Consider the following 21,419-nt stretch of genomic DNA (forward strand, 5'->3'; position numbering starts at 1 on the left):
ATTACAGCGATACGGAGGAATGAGGTCAAGGAAGGATTTTTAAAAAAGGATGAGAATTTGAACTCAACGTGTTGCTTCAGTTGCAGAGGGTGTAGATTAGTGAGTGCCTATCACTGTAACCTCCATCAGCCTGGTACCCTGGCAGTGCCAGTATGATACCGTGGCACTGTCCACTGGGCACCCTGGCACTGTCCACTTGGCACCCTGGCAGTGCCAGCCTGACACACTGGCAATGCCCAGCAGTCACCAGGCAGTGCCAAGGGCCTGAGGGGTTGGGGTCAGAGAGAGTGGAACTAGGCTAGGGTCGGGGGGAGGAAGGAGGGGAGGGAAGAGAGGTGGGGTTGAGTCTGGTGATCGGGGTGGGGAGGTTGGCGAACAGGAGGCCAGCGATGTCGGGGGGCTAGGAGGAGATGCATCTAAAGCGATCCCCCAGTATAGTGGTAGACTGGCACATGCACAGTGGTTCCCTCAGCACGCTGATGGTGGCCTCTTGGATTAGGCCCCATTCCCCCCCCTCCCGCTACCGGCGTAAATTCCCTGATGGACTCTTGCTGCACAGAGTGCCGGCACTTCAATCAACTAAGCTCATCCAAAAGACGGGCTGGTATTACTCCCATATTCCCACACGTTGGGCACTTCTTTATTATTTCAGGAAAATCGCACCCCATGATATGGAGGATGGAGCTGAGAGAGGCGTGGGAAAGTAGAGATCAGAGGAAGGTAAGGGTGAATCTGTCACTCACCAGTGCACCTTCCAGAGCGAAGACCGCAGACGGCCCAGCCTTCTGCAGAGGCTCCATGCGACGCCTCCATCTCCTCCGGCGAAATGCATCCGTCTTACGCTGTTTCAGGTGAAACTTCCAGCCAAAGAGAGAGGCGTACTCCCAACCTTCAGTCCCCAGGTCATCAGCCTTGCTCTACCAGAAGGGAACATTTCACATTACTGACTGATATAGCCCAGGAGCAGGCCATTCGGCCCATCAGGTCTGCGTGGGGCTCTCTGACAGAGCTATGAAGTCACTGTGAAAATCCAAAGTCTAAAAGACGTGCTGGTTAGGGTGCATTGGCCACGCTAAATTCTCCCTCAGTGTACCCGAACAGGTGCCGGAGTGTGGCGACTAGGGGATTTTCACAGTAACTTCATTGCAGTGTGAATGTCAGCCTACTTGTGACACTAATAGATAAACTTTAAACTATCCCCGGTAACCATGCCTAATCCACCTAACCTGAACACTGAGGGCCAATTTAGCACGGCCAATGCATGTCAGCTGCACATCTTTGGAGTGTGGGAGGAAACCGGAGCACCCGGAGGAAACCCACGCAGACACGGGGAGAATGTGCAAACTCCGCACAGAGAGTGACCCAAGCTGGGAATCTAACCCATGTCCCTGGCGCTGTGAGGCAGCAGTGCTAACCACTGTGCCACCCAGTTTGATAACATCCTTTAAAACTTAATGATACAACTCGACTCTAAATGAACTCAACCTGTGATTATTTAATATACAATTGCGTCCTTTGAGATCATTGTCTCATCAATTTTACCGACAGCAACTTAACACCCCTTTATTTTTTATGGTACTATTTTTAGAAGCTATCTTGTAACACACCACCACAGGTTTTCTTTGAATTTAACCTGGGAAATTTATTCCGCTTAACTCCTGGTTTGATTTCACACTGCTTGGATTCAAAGAGCAACAGTGACCCCTAGTGACTCTGTGCTGTATTCAATGTAAGAAGTTTAACAACACCAGGTTAAAGTCCAACAGGTTTATTTGGTAGCAAAAGCCACACAAGCTTTCGAGGCTCTGAGCCCCTTCTTCAGGTGTTCAATACCATGGAACATGCCGGAAATAAAGCATTCAGATTAAAAGACAGAAGACATTGCATTGGTTGGTCAGGGTGCACTTAAATGCTTCACAACCAATGGAAAACTTATTCGAATGTAGAAAATGCTGTGAAACAGTTGTACACAGCAAGCTCCCACAAACAGCAAAATGTGGGCGGGGTTCTCCAGCCTCCCAGCCGCGTGTTTCCCGCCAGCAGGAGGTGGTGCATCGTTTGCTAGCAGCGGGATTTTCTGGTCCCTTCGCTGTCAATGGTCATTCCCACTGATGTCACCCCGTGTCGGCGGGAAAGCCGTGGGCAGGGGTGCACTGCCGGCGTGACCGGAGAAACCAGCCGGCGTGAGCGGCCCCGATATATGGGCGGCACGGTGGCACAGTGGGTTAGCACTGCTGCCTCACAGCGCCAGGGACCTGGGTTTGATTCCCAGCTTGGGTCACTGTCTGTGCGGAGTCTGCACGTTCTCCCCGTGTCTGCGTGGGTTTCCTCCGGGTGCTCCGGTTTCCTCCCACAGTCTGAAAGACGTGCTGGTTAGGGTGCATTGACCATGTTAAATTGTCCCTCAGTGTACCCGAACAGGCGCCGGAGTGTGGCGAATCGGGGATTTACACAGTAACTTCATTGCAGTGTTAATGTAATCCTACTTGTGGCAAATAAATAAAATCTATTAATGATCTAGATCTTGGTGTACCAGGGATTGTTTCAAAGTTTGTGGATGATACAAAACTCAGACGTATTGTAAACTGTGAAGAGGACAGTGTAGAACTTCAAAAGGACATGGACAAGTTGGTGGGGTGGGAAGATAGGTTCAATGTGGAGAAATGTGAGATGGTGCATTTTTGTAGGATTTGATTTATTATTGTCACATGTATTAACATACAGTGAAAAGTATTGTTTCTTGTGCGCTATACAGACAAAACATACCGTTCATAGAGAAGGAAATGAGAGAATGCAGAATGCAGTGTTACAGTCATAGCTAGGGTGTAGAGAAAGATCAACTTAATGCAAGGTCAGTCCATCCAAAAGTCTGACAGCAGCAGGTAAGAAGCTGTTCTTGAGTCGATTGGTACGTAACCTCAGACTTTTGTATCTTTTTCCCGATGGAAGCAGGTGGAAGAGAGAATGTCCGGGGTGCGTGGGATCCTTAATTATGCTGGTTGCTTTGCTGAGGCAGCCGGAAGTGTAGACAGAGTCAATGGATGGGAGGCTGGTTTACGTGATGGATTGGGCTACATTCACGACCATTTGTAGTTCCTTGTGGTCTTGGGCAGAGCAGGAGCCATACCAAGCTGTGATACAACCAGAAAGAATGCTTTCTCTGGTGCATCTATAAAAGTTGGTGAGAGTCGTAGCTGACATGCCAAATTTCCTTTGTCTTCTGAGAAAGGAGAGGCGTTGGTGGGCTTTCTTAACTATAGTGTTGGCATGGGGGGACCAGGACAGGTTGTTGGTGATCTGGACACCTAAAAGCTTGAAGCATGGACAGACAATATTAAATTAAGGGTAAAATTCTTGAGGGTTGCAGGAGCAGAGGGACCTGGGTGTGTATGTGCATTGATCACTGAAGGTGGCAGGACAGGTGGAGAGAGCAGTTAATAAAGCAGAAAGCATTCCAGGCTCTATTAATAGGGACATAGAGTACAAGAGCAAGGAGGTTATGCTGAACTGATGCAAGACACTAGTTAGACCTCATCTGGAGTATTCTGTACAGTTCTGGACAACACACTATCGGAAGGATGTGAACGCATTGGAGAGAGTGCAGAAGAGGATTACAAGAATGGTTCCAGGGATGAGAAATTTCAGTTATGAAGATAGATTGAAGAGGTTGGGACTGTTCTCCTTGGAGAGAAGAAGGTGGAGAGGAGATTTGACAGAGATGTTCAAAATCATGAGGGGGCTGGACAGAGTAGATAAGGAGTAACTGTTCCTGCTCGTAAAAGGATCAAGAACGAGAGAGCACAGATTTGAAGTGATTTGTAAAAGAAGCAAATGTGCTGAAAGCTTTTTTACACAGCGAGTGGTTGGGGTCTGGAATGGTCTGGCTGGAAGTGTGGTGAAGGCAGGTTCAATTGAGGCATTCAAGAGGACATTAGATGACTATTTGAATAGAAACAGTGTGTGCAGGGGTATGGGGAAAAGGCAGGGGAACTAAGCCACGGCATGGAGGCATGATGGGCCAAATAGCACTCTGACATTGCAGCACTCCTTCAGTATTGCACTAGAATGTCAGTCTGGGTTACCCAGTGAGGGAAAGGAATCATTTGTGGTCTTGTCCTGACTAATGGTTTGGAAGGCAGCTCCCTGTCGATGTGGAGACACCAGGCTGGACTCAGAATGCAGACCTCCCCAGCTCACCCTCCATGTTCACTAATTCCCACCCTTACATGTGTACACCTGCCCCTGCCCCACCGCCACTCTCACCTTGCGAAGCGTTTCCAGCTGTTGAAGGTCTCTCCGGCGCATACGCACCCACCGTCGCCGGCGGTTTGTGTGGTACATCTTCTCGGCTGGTGACCAGGACTTGGGTTTCCGGTCCGGTGGGATGGTGAATCCGTACTCCCATCCTGGAGAAAAGGGAAATGGCAGGAGGAAATCAGAGTGGAAACAATCTCCTTCTCCCCTAATCCCACTTTACCCCAATCCCAAACCCCCCCATCCCAATCCCAAACCCCCTCTACCCCAATCCCAAACCCCCCCTACCCCAATCCCAAACCCCCTCTATCCCAATCCCAAACCCCCTCCATCCCAATCCCAAACCCCCTCTACCCCAATCCTAAACCCCCTTTATCCCAAACCCAAACACCCGCTATCCAAATCCCAATCCCCTTCTATCCCAAACCCAAACACCCACTATCCCAACCCCAATCCCCCTCTACCCCAATCCCAATCCCGCTCTACCCCAATCCCAAACCCACTCTATCCCAATCCCAAACCCCCTCTACCCCAATCCCAAACCCGCTCTACCTCAATCCCAAACCCCCTCTACCCCAATTCCAAACCCCCTCTACCCCAATCCCAAACCCACTCTACCCCAATCCCAAACCCGTCCTGCCCCAATCCCAAATCTGCTCTACCCCAATCCCAAACCCCCTCTACCCCAATCCCAAACCCGCTCTGCCCCAATCCCAAACCCGTTCTGCCCCAATCCCAAACCCGCTCTACCCCAATCCCAAACCCCTTCTACCCCAATCCCAAACCCGCTCTGCCCCAATCCCAAACCCGCTCTGCCCCAATCCCAAACCCGCTCTGCCCCAATCCCAAACCCGCTCTGCCCCAATCCCAAACCCGCTCTGCCCCAATCCCAAACCCGCTCTGCCCCAATCCCAAACCCGCTGTACCCCAATCTGCTCTACCCCAATCTCCCTCTATCCCAGTCCCCCTCTACCACAATCCCAAACCTGCTCTACCCCAGTCCCCCCCCATCACAAACCCCCCTCAGCCCTTTTCAATCAGTTACATAGGAACATGAGGAGGCCATTCAGCCCCTCAAGCCTGTTACATGGAGCAGGAGGAGGCTATTCAGCCTCTCGAGCCTGTTGCCCAGATATTTAAACACCTTTAACATTCAGTCTCGCCATCACTGACGCACAGTGGCAGCCGTGTGTATCATCTATAAAATGCACTGCAGGAACTCACCAAGGTTCCTTCAACAGCAACTTCCAAATCCATGACCGCTTCCAAGTAGAAGGACAAGGGCAGCAGATACCTGGGAACATCCCCACCAGGAGGTTCCCCTCTAAGTCACTCACCATCCTGACTTGGAAATTTTTAAATTTTTTTAAATAGAATTGCTACAGTACAGAAGGAGGTAATTCAGCTCATCGAGTCTGTACTGACCACAATCCCACCCAGGTCCTTTTCCTGCAACCCCATGCATTTACCCTGCTTGTCCCCTTGACACTAGAGTCAATTTAGCATGGCCAAATCAACCTAACCCGCATATCTTTGGACTGTGGGAGGAAACCTGAGCACCCGGAGGAAACCCACGCAGACACTGGGAGAACGTGCAAACTCCACACAGTCATCCAAGGCTGGAATTGAACCCGGGTCCCTATCACTGTGAGGCAGCAGTGCTAGCCACTGTGCTACCCTGCCACCCATATCACCGTTCCTTCACTGTCACTGGGTGAAAATCCTGGAACTCCCTCCCTAACAGCACTGTGGGTGTACCTGCACCACATGGACTGCAACGATTCAAGAAGACAGCTCACTGCCAACTTCTCAAGGGCAATTAGGAATGGGTGATAAATACTGGCCCAGCATTCACCTCCTGTAAATGATTTTTTTTAAAAAATCTGCTTGCCAGGAGTAGCTGGCAGGTGATTCCGTGTTTGGGAAAGGCCAAGGGAAGGTTTGCAGGTTGTGTCGGGAGAATAAGTTGGAGATGGGGGGAGCAATGAGTCTGCATTTCAACACGGTGAAGGAGCAAGCTGGTTCTGTTAAGGAATGAGGGGTGCAGAGGAGAGAGGTAAACAGAGACACTCAAGGTTACTTTGCTTCTCCTCAATGGCCAACACCTACCCTGTTCATCGACAGCCCGATTGAGGTCAGTGGACCATTCCACATCTTCCCATTTCCAGCCCCCTGGACACTCAATGTCATCCTTCGGTATCACCTTCTCTCCACTCTGCAACAGAAAGCATTTATCACATTATTCATCATTTGCACTGACATCTCTGTCTCAAGAAACTCGACTGACTCGAGGTGCCTCCATCCGAAGCTACAACTGCAAACTGAGGCGTGTTAGCACTGCATGACCCAACACTCTCTGTTTCAAAAGACCCCTGGTTAGGGAGCAGGTTACATCTTAAAAAGCAGGAGGGGTCGAATAGCAGGTGATTTGGGCAGCATCAAGATTTTAAACTTTATTTATTCAGTGTCACAAGTAGGCTTACATTAACACTGCAATGAAGTTACCGTGAAAATCCCCTAGTCACCACACTCCGGCGCCTGTTCGGGTACACTGAGGGAGAATTTAGCACGGCCAATGCACCTAACCAGCACGTTTTTCGGACTGTGGGAGGAAACCGGAGCACCCAGAGGAAACCCACGCAGACACGGGGAGAATGTGCAGACTCAGCACTGATGGTGACCCGAGCCGGGAATCGAACCCGGGTCTCTGGCGCTGTGAGGCAGCAGTGCTATCAAACACGGATGTTCAAAACGTTGGATTGTGGTAAAGTAAGGATGGAAAAACTATTTCCACCAGCATGGGGCTCAGTGACCAGGGGATTTTGGATCATAGACAAAAGAATTAGAGGGGAGATGAGGAGATTTTGTTTTCCACACAATGGATTGTTGGGATCCAGAAAGCACTGTCTGAAAGCAAGTGGAAGTAAATGTAATGGTAACTTGTCAAAGAGAATTTAATAAATACCTGACTAAAAAGTAAATAGTGTTATGGGGAAGGGGGAGTGAGACTATGGACAGCTCTCTCAAAGTGCCAGCATAGACACACTGGGCTGAATGGCCTCCTCTGGTGCTGTCCCATTCTACAAAGGTACTTACAATATCAGTGTAGGCCTCGGTCATTTGAATCCACTGTCCCCCTGGCAACCGGACTTGATTCTCAAAGACCTCCTCGACGAAGGTCATGTGACCGGCATCGACATCGTAGAGCAAGCTGTAAAAGGGCCCAGAAATGCGTTAAAGCGCAGCGCATCCCTCCACCTCAACCTGCTAGCCATGGACAAAGGCTGGTACCCATACACTGACAGGAGAGGGTTACCATGCCAACATCCTTCCTGCATCTACCCCGATGAGCGTTGTAAGAATTGTATATGCTTCAGTGAGATCACCTCTCATTCGGCTGAATTCTGGCGAATACAGGCCCAGTCTACTCAATCTGTCCTTGTGGGACAATCCTGCAATCCCAGCGAACGGTCTGGTGAACCACGACTGCAAGTATTTCTTTCCTTCAATAAGGAGACCAAAACTGTCCACAACACTCTAGGTGTGGTCTCACCAAAGCTGTTTCAGATGCCTTAACGGAGGTGAGGGGGAAGCAAGTGTCATGGATAAAACTTTGCTCTGTTCATAGAATAGAATCCCTACAGTGCAGAACATGGCCATTCAGCCCATCGAGTCTGCATCGACAACAATCCCACCCTGGCCTTATCCCTGTAACCTCACATAGAAACCATAGAAAATTACAGCTCAGAAACAGGCCTTTTGGCCCTTCTTGTCTGTGCCGAACCATTTTTTGCCGAGTCCCACTGGCCTGCACTTGGACCATATCCCTCCACACCCCTCTCATCCATGAACCCGTCCAAGTTTTTCTTAAATGTTAAAAGTGACCCCGCATTTACCACTTTATCCGGCAGCTCATTCCACACTCCCACCACTCTCTGCGTGACGAAGCCCCCCCTAATATTCCCTTTAAACTTTTCTCCTTTCACCCTTAACCCATGCCCTCTGGTTTTTTTCTCCCCTAGCCTCAGCGGAAAAAGCCTGCTTGCATTCACTCTATCTATACCCATCAAAATCTTATACACTCTATCGAATCTCCCCTCAATCTTCTACGCTCCAGGGAATAAAGTCCCAACCTATTCAATCTCTCTCTGTAACTCAGCTTCTCAAGTCCTGGCAACATCCTTGTGAACCTTCTCTGCACTCTTTCAACCTTATTTACATCCTTACTGTAACTAGGTGACCAAAACTGTACACAATACTCCAAATTTGGCCTCACCAATGCCTTATATAACCTTACCATAACACTCCAACTTTTATACTCGATACTCCGATTTATAAAGGCCAATGTACCAAAGGCACTCTTTACGACCCTATCCACCTGTGACGTCACTTTTAGGGAATTCTGTACCTGTATTCCCAGATCCCTCTGTTCAACTGCACTCTTCAGAGTCCTACCATTTACCCTGTACGTTCGACATTGGTTTGTCCTTCCAATGTGCAATATCTCACACTTGTCTGCGTTAAATTCCATTTGCCATTTTTTAGCCCATTTTTCCAGTTGGTCCAAACCCCTCTGCAAGTTTTGAAAACCCTACTTTGAAAACCCTACCCTACTAATCCCCCTGACACTAAGGAACGATTTTAGCATGGCTAATCAACCTAGCCTGCACATTTTTGGAATGTGGGAGGAAACCGGAGTAGAATCATAGAATCATCGAATCCTACAGTGCAGAAAGAGGCCATTCGGCCTTTCGGGTCTGCACCAACCACAATCCCACCCAGGCCCTATCCCCATATCCCTACATATTTACCCACTAATCCCTCTAACCTATGCATCCCGGGACACTAAGGGGCAACTTAGAATGGCCAATCAACCTAATCCGCACATCTTTGGACTGTGGGAGGAAATCGGAGCACCTGGAGGAAACCCACGCAGACACGAGGAGAATGTGCAAACTCCACACAGACAGCGACTCGAGCCGGGAATCGAACCCAGGTCCCTGGAGCTGTGAAGCAGCAGTGCTAACCACTGTGCTACCGTACCGCCCACTTTCTTTGCCGCCCAAAGAAAGTACCCGGAGGAAACCCGCGCAGACATGCGGAGAATGTGCAAACTCCACACAGTCACTGAAACCTGGAATCGAACCCGAGTCCCTGGCGCTGTGAAGTAGCAGTGCTAACCACTGTGCCACCGTGCCACCCTTCTTATTACAGGCCAGAGTTTCATTAAAGTTTTACAATGTGGAGTCACCCTGCCTCGTAAATTAATCCCCAACTTCCTATGTTCCATGCCACATTCTCAAATCCACCACCACCCTCCTCTGCACCTGGAATGGGCAATGAATGTTGGCCTTGTCAGAAAAGCCCACATCCTTGGAATGAATAAAAACAATACATATGTACTCACGTCTTCTCAGGACAGATGAACCAGTCTCCGGCCCAGGCCCATCCTGAGGAAGGTTGAAAGGAATCCTTGGGGAGCTTGATCTTCCCGGTGACGTCGGAGTATTTCGGGTAGGTGAGGCCTGTCGTTCCCCAGTTCCCCACGAGAGCCAACTTGGTCTGGTTTTCATACTGCACAATAAACAGGACTCCATTAGCCTGCTGCCTATCCGAGATAACACAGTCCAACTCACCCAGACACGAAGGCACTGACCCTAAAGGCATCACAATACAACCACACTGATATCAATGTGGAGGGACTTGGCGGGTGATCAGAATGTGAACATTCATGATCCAAAGGCACCCCAGACAGAAACACTTACCAACTCCACATATACTATAGCAGGTCAGCCAAGACCTTGGGGGAGGCGCTGGCCTAGTGGTATTATCGCTAGACTATTAATCCAGAAACTCAGCTAATGTTCCGGGGACCCGGGTTCGAATCCCACCACGGTAGATGGTGGAATTTGAATTCAACAAAAAATATCTGGAATTAAGAATCTACTGATGACCATCAAACCATTGTCGATTGTCGGAAGAAACCCATCTGATTCACTAATGCCCTTCAGGGAAGGAAATCTGCCGTCCTTACCTGGTCTGGCCTACATGTGACTCCAGAGCCACGGCAATGTGGTTGACTCTCAACTGCCCTCCGAGGGAAACTAGGGATGGGCAATAAATGCTGGCCAGCCAGCGACACCCATGTTCCATGAATGAATTAAAAAAAACCCAAATAGTTACTATCCAAGATCACACTGAAACAAATGTTTACTATATCCAGATCACTTTAGGATACCATTTACTGATTGTGGAAAGTAAAATTTACTATTCACTGGCACTCAAAAAAATTCCACATTCTAGAACACAGCCCGATACTATTCGAAAACACACTGACTGGGATTCATAGAATCATACGGCGCAGAAGAGGCCCTTCAGCCCATCGGGTGCGCACTGACACATCAGAAACACCTGACCTCCCACCTAATCCCACTTGCCAGCACTTGGCCCATAGCCCTGAATGTTATGTTGTGCCAAGTGCTCATCCAGGTACTTTTTAAAGGATGTGAGGCAACCTGCCTCCACCACCCTCCCAGGCAGCGCATTTCAGACCGTCACCACCCTCTGGGTAAAAATGTTTTTTCTCACATCCCCCCTAAACCTCCTGCCCCTCACCTTGAACCTATGTCCCCTTGTCACTGACCCTTCAACTAAAGGGAACAGCTGCTCCTTATCCACTCTGTCCATGTCTCTCACGTGCTGGGATTGCAGGTAATGTCTTGAGATGGATAGAAAGCTGGCTAGCAGATAGGAAGCAAAGAGTTGGCATGAATGGGTCTTTTTCTGATTGGCAGTCAGTGACTAGTGGTGCTCCGCAGGGATCTGTGCTAGGACCCCAACTGTTCACATTATATATTAATGATTTGGAAGAGGGAACTGAATGTATTATCTCCAAGTTTGCAGATGATACAAAGTTGGGTGGGAGGGTGAGCTGTGAGGAGGATGCAGAGATGCTTCAGTGTGATTTGGACAGGCTGAGTGTGTGGGCATCTGCATGGCAGATGCAGTATAATGTGGATAAATGTGAGGTTATCCACTTTGGTAGTAATAATAGGAAGACAGATTATTATTTGAATGGGTGTAAATTGAGAGAGGTGGATATTCAGCAAGAACTTAGTGTCCTCGTACATCAGTCGCTGAAAGTAAGCGCGCAGGTACAACAGGCAGTAAAGAAGGCAACTAGTGTGTTGGCCTTCATAGCGAGAGGATTTAAGTATCAGGATAGGGATGTTTTGTTGCAATTGTATAGGGCGTTGGTGAGGCCACACCTGGAGTATTGTGTGCAGTTTTGGTGTCCTTATCTGAGGAAGGATGTCCTTGCCATAGAGGGAGTACAGCGAAGGTTTACCAGGCTGATTCCTGGGGTGCCAGATCTGTCATATGAGGAGAGATTAAGTCGGTTAGGATTATATTCATTGGAGTTTAGAAGAGTGAGAGGGGACTTCATCGAAACTTATAAAATTCTAACAGGATTAGACAGGATAGATTCAGAAAGAATGTTCCCAATGGTGGGGGAGTCCAGAACTAGGGGTCATAGTTTGAGGATAAGGGGTAAAAAGAACTGAGGTGAGGAGAATTGTTTTCACCCCAGAGGGTGGTGAATGTGTGGAATTCACTGCCACAGAAAATAGTTGAGGCTAAAACATTGTGTGATTTCAAGAAGAAATTAGATATAGCTCTTGGGGCTAAAGGGATCAGGGGATATGGGGGGAAGAGAGGATCAGGATACTGAATTTGATGATCAGAATGAATGGCAGAGCAGCCTGGAAGAGCCGAATGACCCCCTCCTGCTTCTATTTTCTATGTTTCACGTCACTCTAGAACACAGCATGTACCAGCTCTATATTATTCCATAACACAATGACTGCCATTCAGTATCTTTCCAGAACACAGCATATACCAGTGTTACACTAATCTAGCCCTATGTGATTAGACAGGGTAGATTCAGAAAGAATGTTCCCAATGGTGGGGGAGTCCAAAACTAGGGGTCATAGTTTGCGGATAAGGAGTAAACCGTTTAGGACTGAGGTAATGTGCTAGTTTGGTTGATTGACCATGCTAAATTGACCCTAGTGTCAGAGGATTAACAGGGTAAATAGGTGGGGTTATGGGGATAATGCCTGGGTGGGATTGTGGTTGGTGCAGACGCGATGGGCCGAATGGCCTCCGTCTGCACTGTAGGATTCTAGAGGGTGCTGATTGTGTGGAATTCAGTACAATTCAGTACAATTCAGTGTGGAATTCAAGTAGTTGAGGCCAAAATGTTGTCTGATTTCAAGAAGGAATTAGATATAGCTCTTGGGGCTAAAGGGATCAAGGGATGGGGGGGAAGGATATTGAATTTAATGATCAGCCTTGATCGTAATGAATGGCGGATCAGAGTTGAAGGGCCAAATGGCCTACTCTATTTTCTATGTATGTTTCTATGTATTCTTGGACACACTCATTGCTATTTGTGTCATTCTAGAACGCAGTATATATTACACTGTACCATTCTAGAGCACACTGGCTGTTATGTCATGCCATTCCAGACCACAGCACATAGTACACCATGCCACTCTAGAACACACTGGTTGTTATTTCATGTCATTCTAGAACACTGCATGTATTACACATACCATTCTAGAACACACTGGATGTTATTTCATGTCATTCTAGAATACAGCATGTATTACACGTACCATTCTAGAACACACTGGCTATTATTTCCTGGCATTCTAGAACACAACACACCAACATTCCAAATTATTCTGGAACACGGTGCCTCCTAAATCAGGTTCGCAAGGAACACATAATTTAATTCCCCCCAGTTATTCCACAGCACCTTGTGGCATTCTAGAACACAAGACTGGCTATCCCTGGTCATCATGCACAGTATTTATAATTATCCCCACCACACTGACTCAAAGATCACACGTACAACCTCAGATCTTTCTAGAACACGACACATCCTGGGGCCACTGCCATTGTGAATGGGGACAGTATATATAACATAGAACATTGAATTGTACAGTGTTTACCAACACAGGACACTCGAGGATGTTAGTGCAACTCACGGTTTCTGCAAAGACTGACAGTTTGCCCTCCGTGAACTGGTTAAAGTCCTTGTTATCCGCAGCCATTCCAAACCAGATCCGCACTCGCAGCTGGGCTGGGATTTTATCAAACTTCGTGTCAATCCGTGGATGCTGCAAAAGAAGGAGATGCAATGGAACTCGAAGCACAACAGGTAACTATTTATTAGTGTCACCAGTAGGCTTACATTAACACTGCAATGAAGTTACTGTGACAATCCCCCAGTCGCCACACTCCGGCGCCTGTTCGGGTACCCTGAGGGAGAATTTACCATGGTCAAAGCACCTAACCAGCACATCTTTCAGACTGTGGGAGGAAACCGGATCACCCGGAGGAAACCCACTCAGACACGAGGAGAATGTGCAAACGCCACACAGACAGTGACCCAAGGCTGGAATTGAACCCGGGTCCCTGGCGCTGTGAGGCAGCAGTGCTAACCACTGTGCTACCGTGCCGCCCAAGTGGGCGGCACGGTAGCACAGTGGTTAGCACTGCTGCTTTACAGCTCCAGGGACCTGGGTTCGATTCCCGGCTCGGGTCACTGTCTGTGTGGCGTTTGCACATTCTCCTCGTGTCTGAGTGGGTTTCCTCCGGGTGATCCGGTTTCCTCCCACAGTCCAAAGATGTGCGGGTTAGGTTGATTGGCTATGCTAAAATTGCCCCTTAGTGTCCTGAGATGTGTAGGTTAGAGGGATTAGCGGGTAAATGTGTAGGGATATGGGGGTAGGGCCTGGGTGGGATTGTGGTCGGTGCAGACCCGATGGGCCGAATGGCCTGTTTCTGCACTGTAGGGTTTCTATGATTTCTTCTACAGAGACACAGCAAAGACCACAGCCCATGAAAGCAGCTGAGGGAAGGTAACTGAGCAGAAAAAGCAGGGCCTACGATCTGGGGTATCTTAGTAAGTGGTCTCCCTATCCTGAGCATACGGTTCTCTGTCGAACCCTCCAGTCAGCCCCAGTCCCCGCTCCATCTCAGAGTGCCGTTTGCCAACCAATTCAGTAATAATATCAGATAGACGGCAGTCTGGTGCACAGACAGTCCCTCACCTTCAAAAATATTGTCTGAAGCATCCCGCAGTTTTTCCCAGAGCAGCAAGGATTCTTCCTGGAGTAGAGAACCTCGTGGGCAGGAATGCGGTGATAGGCTGTCCGCCGGTCCCCTTGCAGCATCCAGATCACAATGTCAGGCAAACTGTTCTGAGGCTGAAACACACGGCAGTGCTGTCAATGGCACCAGCTCCCCCTCATCAAACAATTCACCAATGTGTGTGAGGGAGGGGCAGAGAGTGTGAGGTGGGTTAGAGATGCACTCATTCTGTCCTGACTTTGACCTTTTTCCAAGGATAGGAAATTTGCGGAAGAGAAAGAGGGAGATTAAAAAGGACAGTTCTGCAAACTATCCCCACACATTGTCACAATTGTCCATCATGTGAGGGCATTCAAAGGGGCAATGAGAAGACCAATCTGTCACCTGCTACCATGAGCAAGACCAAATTTTACTCTGTATCTGAACCCATGCTGTACCTGTCCTTGGACTGTTTGATGGGGACAGTGTAGAGGGAGCTTTACTCTGTATCTAACCCCGTGCTCTACCTGTCCTGGGAGTGTTTGATGGGGGCAGTGTAGAGGGAGCTTACTCTGTATCTAACCCCGTGCTCTACCTGTCCTGGGAGTGTTTGATGGGGGCAGTGTAGAGGGAGCTTTACTCTGTATCTAACCCCCCTGTGCTGTACCTGTCCTGGGAGTGTTTGATGCGGACAGTGTAGAGGGAGCTTTACTCTGTATCTAACCCCGTGCTGTACCTGTCCTGGGAGTGTTTGATGGGACAGTGTAGAGGGAGCTTTACTCTGTATCTAACCCCGTGCTCTACCTGTCCTGGGAGTGTTTGATGGGGACAGTGTAGAGGGAGCTTTACTCTGTATCTAACCCCGTGCTCTACCTGTCCTGGGAGTGTTTGATGAGGACAGTGTAGAGGGAACTTTACACTGTATCTAACCCCGTGCTCTACCTGTCCTGGGAGTGTTTGATGGGGGCAGTGTACAGGGAGCTTTACTCTGTATCTAACCCCCCTGTGCTGTACCTGTCCTGGGAATGTTTGGTGGGGACAGTGTAGAGGGAGCTTTACTCTGTATCTAACGCCGTGCTGTACCTTTCCTGGGAGTGTTTGATGGGGACAGTGTAGAGGAAATGTGGTGATTGTATTTCCGTTTACTGATCTCCCTCAGTGTGAATGGGACCATGACGTTCGATGTTGAAGGGTGTGAGTGTACAGTGAATGAAAAGTGGTCGTCACCTCCTCCGCCATGGACTTCAGTCGAACCAGCCAATCCTCTGCCTGATCCAGGATTAATCCCAACTCCAGACCATCTTCATGTTTGAGATTCTCTGCAGCCTGGCTGATCTGCAGCAGGTTGGTCGTACGGAATCTGTAGATGTGGCTGTCCAGGCTGGTCGCCGAGGGAATCACTGAGATATCGGGGAGAGGCTGACTGTTAAAAGGAAAGATAAGACTTTGGTGGGTTCCAAGACATCACGGTCAGTGAGCCTGGCAATGCCAGGGAAACAGAGGCGCCAGAGTCAGCTACAGCTGGGACGTTACTCTCTGTACTATACACTGGGTGGTACTCTCTGTACTATACACTGGGTGATACTCTCTGTACTATACACTGGGTGTTACTCTCTGTACTATACACTGGGTGATACTCTCTGTACTATACACTGGATGTTACTCTCTGTACTATACACTGGGTGATACTCTCTGTGCTATACAGTGGGTGATACTCTCTGTACTATACACTGGGTGATACTCTCTGTACTATACACTGGATGTTACTCTCTGTACTATACACTGGGTGATACTCTCTGTGCTATACAGTGGGTGATACTCTCTGTACTATACACTGGGTGATACTCTCTGTGCTATACAGTGGGTGATACTCTCTGTACTATACACTGGGTGATACTCTCTGTACTATACACTGGATGTTACTCTCTGTACTATACACTGGGTGATACTCTCTGTACTATACACTGGGTGATACTCTCTGTTCTATACACTGGATGTTACTCTCTGTACTATACACTGGGTGATACTCTCTGTACTATACACTGGGTGATACTCTCTGTACTATACACTGGGTGTTACTCTCTGTACTATACACTGGGTGGTACTCTCTGTACTATACACTGGGTGATACTCTCTGTTCTATACACTGGATGTTACTCTCTGTACTATACACTGGGTGATACTCTCTGTACTATACACTGGGTGTTACTCTCTGTACTATACACTGGGTGATACTCTCTGTTCTATACACTGGATGTTACTCTCTGTACTATACACTGGGTGATACTCTCTGTACTATACACTGGGTGTTACTCTCTGTACTATACACTGGCTGTTACGCTCTGTACTATACACTGGGTGATACTCTCTGTACTATACACTGGGTGATACTCTCTGTACTATTCACTGGGTGTTACTCTCTGTACTATACACTGGCTGTTACGCTCTGTACTATACACTGGGAGTTACTCTCTGTACTATACACTGGGTGGTACTCTCTGTACTATACACTGGCTGTTACGCTCTGTACTATACACTGGGAGTTACTCTCTGTACTATACACTGGGTGATACTCTCTGTACTATACACTGGGTGATACTCTCTGTACTATACACTGGGTGTTACTCTCTGTACTATACACTGGGTGTTACTCTCTGTACTATACACTGGGTGATACTCTCTGTACTATACACTGGGTGTTACTCTCTGTAATATACAGTGGCTGTTAAGCTCTGTACTATACACTGGGTGGTACTCTCTGTGCTATACAGTGGGTGATACTCTCTGTACTATACACTGGGTGATACTCTCTGTACTATACACTGGGTGATACTCTCTGTACTATACACTGGGTGATACTCTCTGTGCTATACACTGGGTGTTACTCTCTGTACTATACAGTGGGTGATACTCTCTGTACTATACAGTGGGTGATACTCTCTGTACTATACACTGGGTGATACTCTCTGTACTATACACTGGGTGTTACTCTCTGTACTATACACTGGGTGTTACTCTCTGTACTATACACTGGGTGATACTCTCTGTACTATACACTGGGTGTTACTCTCTGTAATATACAGTGGCTGTTAAGCTCTGTACTATACACTGGGTGTTACTCTCTGTTCTATACACTGGGTGATACTCTCTGTACTATATACTGGGTGATACTCTCTGTACTATACACTGGGTGTTACTCTCTGTACTATACACTGGGTGTTACTCTCTGTACTATACACTGGGAGTTACTCTCTGTTCTATACACTGGGTGATACTCTCTGTACTATACACTGGGTGATACTCTCTGTACTATACACTGGATGTTACTCTCTGTACTATACACTGGATGTTACTCTCTGTACTATACACTGGGTGTTACTCTCTGTTCTATACACTGGGTGATACTCTCTGTACTATACACTGGGTGATACTCTCTGTACTATATACTGGGTGATACTCTCTGTACTATACACTGGGTGTTACTCTCTGTACTATACACTGGGTGTTACTCTCTGTTCTATACACTGGGTGATACTCTCTGTACTATACACTGGGTGTTACTCTCTGTTCTATACACTGGGTGATACTCTCTGTACTATACACTGGGTGATACTCTCTGTACTATACACTGGGTGTTACTCTCTGTACTATACACTGGGTGTTACTCTCTGTTCTATACACTGGGTGATACTCTCTGTACTATACACTGGGTGTTACTCTCTGTTCTATACACTGGATGTTACTCTCTGTTCTATACACTGGGTGATACTCTCTGTACTATATACTGGGTGATACTCTCTGTACTATACACTGGGTGTTACTCTCTGTTCTATACACTGGATGTTACTCTCTGTTCTATACACTGGATGTTACTCTCTGTTCTATACACTGGGTGATACTCTCTGTACTATATACTGGGTGATACTCTCTGTTCTATACACTGGGTGATACTCTCTGTACTATATACTGGGTGATACTCTCTGTACTATACACTGGGTGTTACTCTCTGTACTATACACTGGGTGTTACTCTCTGTTCTATACACTGGGTGATACTCTCTGTACTATACGCTGGGTGTTACTCTCTGTACTATACACTGGGTGGTACTCTCTGTACTATACACTGGGTGTTACTCTCTGTACTACACACTGGGTGATACTCTCTGTACTATTCACTGGGTGTTACTCTCTGTAATATACAGTGGCTGTTACTCTCTGTACTATACACTGGGTGTTACTCTCTGTACTATACACTGGATGTTACTCTCTGTACTATATGTTGGGTGTTACTCTCTGTGTTATACACTGGGTGTTACTCTCTGTACTATATGTTGGGTGTTACTCTCTGTACTATACACTGGATGTTACTCTCTGTACTATATGTTGGGTGTTACTCTCTGTACTATACACTGGCTGTTACTCTCTGTACTTACACTGTGGGTTACTCTCTGTACTATATGTTGGGTGTTACTCTCTGTGTTATACACTGGATGTTACTCTCTGTACTATACACTGGATGTTTCTCTCTGTACTATATGTTGGGTGTTACTCTCTGTACTATACACTGGCTGTTACTCTCTGTACTTACACTGTGGGTTACTCTCTGTACTATATGTTGGGTGTTACTCTCTGTGTTATACACTGGATGTTACTCTCTGTACTATACACTGGATGTTACTCTCTGTACTATATGTTGGGTGTTACTCTCTGTACTATACACTGGATGTTACTCTCTGTACTATATGTTGGGTGTTACTCTCTGTACTATACACTGGCTGTTACTCTCTGTACTTACACTGTGGGTTACTCTCTGTACTATACACTGGGTGTTACTCTCTGTAATATACAGTGGCTGTTACTCTCTGTACTATACACTGGGTGTTACTCTCTGTACTATACACTGGATGTTACTCTCTGTACTATATGTTGGGTGTTACTCTCTGTGTTATACACTGGCTGTTACTCTCTGTACTTACACTGTGGGTTACTCTCTGTACTATATGTTGGGTGTTACTCTCTGTGTTATACACTGGATGTTACTCTCTGTACTATACACTGGATGTTACTCTCTGTACTATATGTTGGGTGTTACTCTCTGTACTATACACTGGCTGTTACTCTCGGAAATTACACTGTGGGTTACTCTCTGTACTATATGTTGGGTGTTACTCTCTGTGTTATACACTGGATGTTACTCTCTGTACTATACACTGGATGTTACTCTCTGTACTATATGTTGGGTGTTACTCTCTGTACTATACACTGGATGTTACTCTCTGTACTATATGTTGGGTGTTACTCTCTGTACTATACACTGGCTGTTACTCTCTGTACTTACACTGTGGGTTACTCTCTGTACTATACACTGGGTGTTACTCTCTGTACTATACACTGGGAGTTACTCTCTGTACTATACACTGGCTGTTACTCTCTGTACTATATAGTGGCTGTTACTCTCTGTACTATACATTGGATGTTATTCTCTGTACTATATGTTGGGTGTTACTCTCTGTGTTATACACTGGCTGTTACTCTCTGTACTTACACTGTGGGTTACTCTCTGTACTATATAGTGGCTGTTACTCTCTGTACTATACACTGGATGTTACTCTCTGTACTATATGTTGGGTGTTACTCTCTGTACTATACACTGGATGTTACTCTCTGTACTATATGTTGGGTGTTACTCTCTGTACTATACACTGGCTGTTACTCTCTGTACTTACACTGTGGGTTACTCTCTGTACTATACACTGGGTGTTACTCTCTGTACTATACACTGGGTGTTACTCTCTGTACTATACACTGGGTGATACTCTCTGTACTATACACTGGATGTTACTCTCTGTACTATACACTGGGTGATACTCTCTGTGCTATACAGTGGGTGATACTCTCTGTACTATACACTGGGTGATACTCTCTGTACTATACACTGGATGTTACTCTCTGTACTATACACTGGGTGATACTCTCTGTGCTATACAGTGGGTGATACTCTCTGTACTATACACTGGGTGATACTCTCTGTGCTATACAGTGGGTGATACTCTCTGTACTATACACTGGGTGATACTCTCTGTACTATACACTGGATGTTACTCTCTGTACTATACACTGGGTGATACTCTCTGTACTATACACTGGGTGATACTCTCTGTTCTATACACTGGATGTTACTCTCTGTACTATACACTGGGTGATACTCTCTGTACTATACACTGGGTGATACTCTCTGTACTATACACTGGGTGTTACTCTCTGTACTATACACTGGGTGGTACTCTCTGTACTATACACTGGGTGATACTCTCTGTTCTATACACTGGATGTTACTCTCTGTACTATACACTGGGTGATACTCTCTGTACTATACACTGGGTGTTACTCTCTGTACTATACACTGGGTGATACTCTCTGTTCTATACACTGGATGTTACTCTCTGTACTATACACTGGGTGATACTCTCTGTACTATACACTGGGTGTTACTCTCTGTACTATACACTGGCTGTTACGCTCTGTACTATACACTGGGTGATACTCTCTGTACTATACACTGGGTGATACTCTCTGTACTATTCACTGGGTGTTACTCTCTGTACTATACACTGGCTGTTACGCTCTGTACTATACACTGGGAGTTACTCTCTGTACTATACACTGGGTGGTACTCTCTGTACTATACACTGGCTGTTACGCTCTGTACTATACACTGGGAGTTACTCTCTGTACTATACACTGGGTGATACTCTCTGTACTATACACTGGGTGATACTCTCTGTACTATACACTGGGTGTTACTCTCTGTACTATACACTGGGTGTTACTCTCTGTACTATACACTGGGTGATACTCTCTGTACTATACACTGGGTGTTACTCTCTGTAATATACAGTGGCTGTTAAGCTCTGTACTATACACTGGGTGGTACTCTCTGTGCTATACAGTGGGTGATACTCTCTGTACTATACACTGGGTGATACTCTCTGTACTATACACTGGGTGATACTCTCTGTACTA

General features: G+C 47.0%; 1 protein-coding gene across 3 annotated transcripts in view; it reads right to left on the reverse strand.

Moving 5' to 3' along the window:
- The window catches only part of dysf (dysferlin, limb girdle muscular dystrophy 2B (autosomal recessive)), a 334,329-nt gene that overhangs the window by 149,841 nt on the left and 163,069 nt on the right, over positions 1–21,419 (reverse strand). For all 3 annotated transcript variants that reach the window (XM_078224513.1, XM_078224514.1, XM_078224512.1), the window contains 8 exons: positions 15,625–15,820; positions 14,379–14,534; positions 13,311–13,442; positions 9,662–9,828; positions 7,351–7,465; positions 6,364–6,469; positions 4,264–4,406; positions 744–917 (listed from right to left, as the gene is read on the reverse strand). In XM_078224513.1, the coding sequence (XP_078080639.1) occupies positions 744–917; positions 4,264–4,406; positions 6,364–6,469; positions 7,351–7,465; positions 9,662–9,828; positions 13,311–13,442; positions 14,379–14,534; positions 15,625–15,820 (1,189 nt within the window). The remainder of the gene's footprint in view (positions 1–743; positions 918–4,263; positions 4,407–6,363; positions 6,470–7,350; positions 7,466–9,661; positions 9,829–13,310; positions 13,443–14,378; positions 14,535–15,624; positions 15,821–21,419) is intronic.

The sequence above is a fragment of the Mustelus asterias genome, chromosome 1, assembly GCF_964213995.1.
Source record: "Mustelus asterias chromosome 1, sMusAst1.hap1.1, whole genome shotgun sequence".
Lineage (NCBI taxonomy): Eukaryota > Metazoa > Chordata > Chondrichthyes > Carcharhiniformes > Triakidae > Mustelus > Mustelus asterias.